General features: G+C 51.1%; 1 protein-coding gene across 1 annotated transcript in view; it reads right to left on the bottom strand.

The window, feature by feature from the left end:
- Positions 1–4,329: 4,329 nt before the first annotated feature.
- The window catches only part of LOC144179857 (uncharacterized), a 114,637-nt gene continuing 111,774 nt past the window's right edge, over positions 4,330–7,192 (bottom strand). Inside the window, exons 20-22 of the mRNA XM_077708283.1 lie at positions 7,016–7,093; positions 6,764–6,918; positions 4,330–4,588 (exon numbers count right to left, since the gene is read on the bottom strand). Coding sequence (XP_077564409.1) covers positions 4,388–4,588; positions 6,764–6,918; positions 7,016–7,093 — 434 coding nt within the window. The 3' untranslated portion in view covers positions 4,330–4,387. The remainder of the gene's footprint in view (positions 4,589–6,763; positions 6,919–7,015; positions 7,094–7,192) is intronic.

Here is a 7,192-nt window from a genome sequence, read left to right as displayed (position 1 = left end):
TTTTCCACCGCTTGCATTGCCTTCTCATTGCAAACTCCAGAAGGCATCGCGACAAAACCACCCTCCTTGTCACTCAAGAAGGCGTAACCCGTTGTCGTTGAAGTATTGTACCACGGATTTGGTCTTCAACGGTGAACACCGACGTTGCTGCTTCCGGACAGTCCGGCGGAGGCTGTCAACACCGTCTAGTAGACACCCTTCCCGGTCTTGAACCCCGGGTTTTTCTGCAATTTGTCTATTGAAGCACAGCAACTCGTGGCTGGGGTCTACGGTTCTTGACGAACTTCGATCATTTTCCTAGGACAGACGCGATGTCTTTTGGAAGCTGGACTTGCTCAGTAGTCACAGGTACTGCATCGCAGACTCGTGGCTTTTTCTGGCATACAAAGAGTCCCGTCAGCGTGAGCTTCCACAAAAACTCGGTGGTTTCAGAAGCTTGCCGGCGAAGGGACTGTAACACCCGCTGAGCGGTCCAGTCCTGATGCTGACTGTATGTAATCACACGTAACCAGTCGTTAAACAGGCGGACTTGGTACCCGAGCTCCGACCTGAAGATTCCTCAGGTCAGGACTTCTGTCGGCCGGCTACACGACCTCTGTTTTGGTTGGTGTTTTCGAGGCTTTGCTGAGAAAAGCCAAAGGCCAAGCTCGCCAAAAGCCGTCAAAACAGCCTGAGGCGAAGCCAGTTGTCCGACCCTATGTGCATAGGGTCACGCACATCCTCAAGAAGGTGGCAGAAAGGAACAAAGTGCCTGTGGTGTTCTCCGCACCACACAAACTTGGTCGCCTGTGTGTGCAAATTTCTGGACAACCAAATAAGAAATAAATGCGAAAAGAAGCACGCTAAGCGATTTGTACGAGATACCATTTTCATGCGGGGAGGCCTATATCGGCCCGACGGGCAGTTGTGTCAATGATAGGGCACGCGAGCACAATTAGTCACTAGATAAAAATATGGGCGCGCATATACCGGCGCATTGGGATCAATGCAGGCCATTGAGTCCTTCGCATTCCAAATGCAGACCTTTCTTTGAGAAGATTAGTATTCTAGGAAGGAGTGAAAACACAATGGCCTGGGAACTTTCAGAAGCTTTTCATATCAAGAAGAAAGCGGACCAGTGAGTCAGTCAGTCATCGGTGCTACTGCGTGCGAGTGAATTTAATTGTTTGGAAGCTGCTCTCTGATTGCAGCTATCTCACCAGTGTGTGTTTTTGTGTGTGGTGTTCTTGTGCGCATGGTCCGGGGAATTTTTTCGTATATATATGAGACTATGCCTCAATAAAACTTGTTGCGAGTGAGCGCTTGTTTTTGTCTTCTTTCTGTCGTCCTTGTTAAATATCGCTCTAAGTTTTACCATAGTCCTTCAATGCTTCTCTGGTCATGAAACTCCCGCCAAGTTTTGTACGGGGACAAAGGCTACCGCGAGGGGCGCCACCGCAGATCGGAGGGCATCGGGCGGCCGCCGCTGCTCTGTAGCCAGACCGGCAGGCAGGAACGCAGTAGCAGCATGCCCGTTCACAGCAAATTTTTTCGCCACTCACAAAATGGTCAATCTATTTGAGCGGCCCACGACACTGTTTTATCTTACTCCGTCTGTTTTATCTTCCTCCGTGGTCCGTTCCCTGCTAAACGCGCTCTGACCACGCCCCCGGCTCCCCTCCGATCAACACCAGCGCCGCGGCGCGGCAGCGAACGAAGCTCTCCCATAGCGTGACGGCGAAGTTTCATGACTAGAAAGATATTGAAGGACTCTGGTTTTACCAAAAATTGAAAGATCAGTTTCCGCACAGTGTTGTTGAGCACATTGCCACTCTTGTTCTTCTTGCTTAGGTTCCTGGGTGTAGCGGTTGAAGCTCCACCAGACTCACCAGGCAAGAAAGAATCGCATGCCGATGTTACAACGTGGGGATCCATCATGAAAGAAAAGCCACACAAAGCACTCAGAGAGCTGACGAGGGGACGCGCGTGCAAGTGGTGTTGGCGGCACACTATGCATACGCGATAGGTTCAAAACCTGACGTAGGAACTAATGCACGCGTAACTTACCTGACACGTTTCGTTCCGTTATGCATTCCGTTATGCAGCGATGTCAACTAAAAAAATGAAAACAATTACACACCTTCTCCCAAAAGCTTATTTCTTTTTTAGCAGGTTCGCATTTCTTTTTTTTTCTGCCGCACCACGTTTTCCATAATGTTTTTTTAAGTTGTTTGTGTGTACCTTCTAACTATAACTAGTTCTTCATGCCGTAAAAATAATTTGATATGGATATAATTCCCTTCTTTGTAGTGATCATTTACACGCAAACCAACAGTATCATTAAGGAAATACATTCTGAATCGCGGAAGACTCCCAAGGCGACCGCATCACGCCCGTGGGCGGAGCTTCTCCTGCAGAGTTGTTTTCACGGTCAAGTTGTACAAACAAGCACACAAATAAGTTCTCGTTCACTCTGGAAGCATTTTGTCGCCACGGATTGCGTGTACATATAGAATCCGATATCGCATCCCCTTGCCTCCAGCGCGCTGGCCGAGCAGCGGGACGCAACATGGCGGCTTCCGTAGCAGACGACGCAGTTGTCGCCACCCGTCTCGGAGGGACGGGAGAGGAGGAACACCCGGGCACCCTACCAAGCAGCGAGCTGACGGGCGCCCTTTTGTTTATTTTGCCAGGGGCGCCTGCCAAGAATGGCGGACCGGCAGTCCGCGCATGCGCAGATCGCTACTGAAAAAGGTCTATTACAGGGGTGTTGAGATTTGGTACTAAGCTGGTATGGACTATAGTGCCCTAGTTACAGCTCTAGTTGAGGAGGATAGTGTTTTATGCCCAGGTACAGCAAGACCTCACCGACGTCATATCCGTCACGGAGATGACATCGCCAGAAAAAGTTCCACTGACGCGGCCGTGCTAGGTTTCGAATTCGATCCCACGATCACTCTGGCCGCAACGGCAGGTGTGAGACGTTTTTTTCTCTACCGATTGGGCTAACTAACGCCTGTTCATCCATACGAACGCGCCTTATATCCTTTCCTATAGGATTTTCTATTCAGGTGGTGCTGTCGTGTATAGGAGAGGTGAAGCGAAGTAGTGCGTTGTGACGCTAATGAGCGCCGATTGTTGGCGCTACTGCTGCGTGCCGCGAACTCTGCCTCTCGCGTTCCACAGGCTGAGCTCGTCGCAACCCAACCGACTGCCGTACACGCCACGGAGCACGACTGAAGTTGTCGCACCTTCGCCGAAGCGAGCCGCCAGCAGGACTCCGTTCTCCAAGCACACCCACAAGACTGCTGCCCACCCGCAAATGATGCTCCTTTCGCTGCAGCGGACGGTGACTTCACCAAACGATTAGATGACAACCAGTTCGGTTTCGTTCGCACGGTTTGGGAGCGCCTGTGGTTTCAGTCGGATTTACGCAATGCTCCAGCGCGTGTAATCTAGTATCTAATGTTGATACGTCTTACGGTGGCATACCGATGAAATATGAATAGCGATGTGCAACTTCACATCGATGCACAATAAACATTCAACTGCTCCTGTGAAGGCACATTTCACTTTCGCGTTCTACCGATTCCTATGAAAGAAGGATCAACCACATTATTTTAACCATAAGCCACGTGCATTGGCCAGGCGCCGAAAGCGCGCTAAATTGCCAAAAAAGCGTAGTTTTAAACAATAAAGCAGATGTAAGCACAGAGCTTGCGACAGGGCGCAGAGTGCTAACATTGGGATGAGACTGCGGGTTGGCGCAGCGCTCTCTCACTCCGTTGCTAGGCGCCGGTGGGCGGCGCTGCGCTCGGCGGTGTGCGCCCTGCGCATGTGCAGTACTCTCTCTCTCCGCGCTCTCCTCTTCTTCGGGCGCTGTGAATATAAAGCGGCATGCCGCGCTGCGGCGGTCTCAGTCGACGGTCGTCCGCCCACCTCCCCTTCGCGTGAGAATCCGTGCTATAAGCGTAATCAATACGATGGAAAGCGCCAATGGAACCCCCATGAGATGCGTTGCATCACACCAGGGTTCCCGCGAGGGGAGGTAGGCGTAATTTTTTTATTGTATTCTTGGTCATTTACTGCTAAATGCAGACTGGTGGTGCCAAGCGCTCGACGAATCACTGTGTTGCAAACATGGCAACAACTGTTGTAACGGAAGAGGCCATATACCGAGGACGCGGTGAGGATAAATCTTTTGTGGCGCGCTCGAACAACTTGTGGCACACAGATCATTGGCAGCGCTGTCACACAGGGGGCAGCTTCTCTCTGCGTAATTTTTAATCACGCAATGATTGAAATAACCAGATATAAAGGTATCCCAGTGTGTATTCATTTACGATCGATGTTACAATGAATTACAGTTATGTCGATATTGCACAGTCAAAAACATAACAGGCGTATTTTAAGACGCATGGCGCATCCTGGATGGACGGCTGTAGGGAAAGGGGTACATAGGCCGCATAACAGGCCACGTGTAAAGCGGCTGCTGCGATGCAGCGGCCACGGCGCGTGTGCCGGGCTCCTCGTCCTTGGAGCTTTTCCTTTTGACCGCGTCCGCCGAAGGCTCAGGCTCCTCCTGCTCCGAATGGCTGGGTGTCTCTTGCTGCGTGGTACAAAACAGCATGGGTGGCAGAAAAAGCGGTTATAACTATCGAAAAAATAAACAGTCCAAATCTTGCATGTTGCCGTGATGGCCAGTTGGAACACCAGATAGCAGAGACACCAGGTAGCACATCGAGGTGTCGTTGCGACCGGTATCTTAACCCAACTAACCTAAATTAGTCTCAATTACTGGTTCCATGCGTATTAATATACAAAAGAAAAAAAAAATCCATCACTCTTTACGCAAGCTCTCTAGAAATGCTTTCTAATTCCTATCTGCCACAAGCGCACCCTCTTCACTGCTCGATGTTTTCATATCTTGTTATAAGTTCGGGCCCGCTGCATGTGACAGACCATTCCTTCACATTAAAATGAGGCTACATACCTAACCACTTGTGATCTCCACCTCTTTACACGAGGCATGCAAGCATACACACGGCGAGGAACCATCTTGCGTTCGAGGTAGTTGAGCACGACGCTGAGGATCAGGAGCCTGAAATTCCTCCGCGCCAACTCAATACCGCCTCTATTGGGCAGGTAGAGTGGGCGACAAAGGAATATGCCCAGGGTATGGAGAGAAGATGTTTATTTTACGCCAATTCCTAGTTACGCAGTTTACACGTACATCCTTTGTCAAAATTTTCTAGGCCAATCCTAAGCCTTCTCCTCCCACAAAGAATTCAAACAATAAGCTTTACATGTAAATGTGACCAAAATATTTTATGACATTAAGAAAGAAAGTTGTGTTGTCTACCTTTCCAGCATAGAACATTTCTGTCACGCTCGGGACGTAAGCATGTACACTTCTTTTTTTTTTTTTTTTTTGCGGTCTGCGCGTTTTCGGCTGGGCATAGAAAATTTAAACAAAGACTACGTACTTCCCTTCACTTGAAAGGGGGCGATAAGTGGCAACGCGCAAGTGTGCGCATCGTCTCTGCGCAGAACCGGTGGGCTCGCCGGTCAGGGCAGAATCCGAGGCAGCGAGACAGACGCGGACCGTTCGCGCAGACTCGTTCCGCATGGCGTGATCTTCAACGGTTAGGTACGGTCTATTGTAAGCGTACGGACAAAGGAGCACGGCACAGTCCGGCAGCCGGAAGGATTTGCGGGCTTTCATCGGCGCAACAGATATGCATCCGGACGGTAGAGAAAGCGTCGCATACTTTAGGCGTCCTGGAGAGCGTCTCCCCGATGCGTCCTTCGCGCAGGGTGCGCGTTGAGAGTCATTGCGATTAAGGGCTCGGGCTCCGTTCAAAAAGGGCCAATAAGATGCGGGTACAACCACGGACCAGGACGGAACAGCCGCCGCGCTGACAGTGTTTTATTGCGCAACGGTCGCTAAAGCCCTCACCTCGGCAGGAATCCAAAAAGTCTGCTCGGCTTTACACAGTGGCGCCCAGACGAGCCGGCCTTCCGGGAAGAGAATGGGAAAGCACCGCGCGACAACACAAACCGAGAGGTCGCGCAATGACAGTGGGTGGCAGGATCCCCACACACTTCATTCAGGACCTTGTTATTTTCTTCCTTTCCGCTGCGTGTCGTTATACGGTTAAGTCTGGTGATGCATGCGTACCGGGGCGAATTGTTTCCCCGAGCAGACAAACCTTACCAAACCCACCGAAATCTCGCCGTCACTGTTCGCATGAAACGACGTCATAGAGAGGTTCTGAAGCTCGCGCCGCGTTCCCTGGAGCGAGCGTGGCAACGAACCTTTTTCCAGTAACGTAGCCCTCTTGCAGCGGCCGCCCGAACCACACTTGGGGGATTATAGAAGAACACGACCCTTGTTTTTCTGCCTGCCCTGCACAGTTCAGGAAGCCGTCTCAGGCGCCATGCGTGGTTTTTGTGGCAAATAAATTTTTCGATGGGAGCCGTAGTGCCTAGCTGTCAGCCACTTTCAGGGCTCAGAAAACTGAGCAGCACTTAGTTGAGTCGGCGTTCGCAACCGGCTAATCCAATATGGTGTCGTTATGTTTACCTTTTGCCCCCCCAATAATGGCGGATCGTTCGCTGGGAACGAGGGTAGCGCATGCGCAGAGCGCTACTGGAAAAAGGTCCATCCCTGGCCGATTGACCAGTTAAAGGCACGCAATGTTTTTGTCAGAAGCTAGCGCAACACATCTTCCCTGTAAAATGCTCTTGTATCGGCGCATGAGAAGACACGTACACTGCTTACCTTGTAACCATACCAGATGTCCTTCATCTCACCTCGGTACCAGGCCAGACCAATAACTGGAATCAAAGTTATGGGAACCAGGTACAGCAGCGCTGGCTGTGCCATCTTCATGGTGTACAGAGCGACGAACGTGACCACGAGACCGACGCCATAGGCTGCACCAGCGGTGCGTAGAAGGTTACGCATTTGCAAGCGACCTGCACGTATGGGTTGCGTTTGGGAAGTGGGCCACAGCCCGGTAAACGAGCTCACCGCCAACAGTGACCAAGTAGTACAGGCGGGTCTGGGACGCCACGAGCCCGAAGCCGTGCACGTAGGAGACGAGGAATCCTGTTGTAACCAGGGAGAACAAATGTTTCAGGTTTGCAAGCGGAGGCAAAGAGAGCATTGAAAAATGTGCTATTCCTTAGCTCGCTGGTTCTCAAACGG

Source organism: Haemaphysalis longicornis, unplaced genomic scaffold, assembly GCF_048455015.1.
Source record: "Haemaphysalis longicornis isolate Haplotype H1 unplaced genomic scaffold, Haemaphysalis longicornis Haplotype H1 scaffold_4, whole genome shotgun sequence".
Lineage (NCBI taxonomy): Eukaryota > Metazoa > Arthropoda > Arachnida > Ixodida > Ixodidae > Haemaphysalis > Haemaphysalis longicornis.
This window is presented reverse-complemented; position numbering and strand designations above follow the sequence as displayed.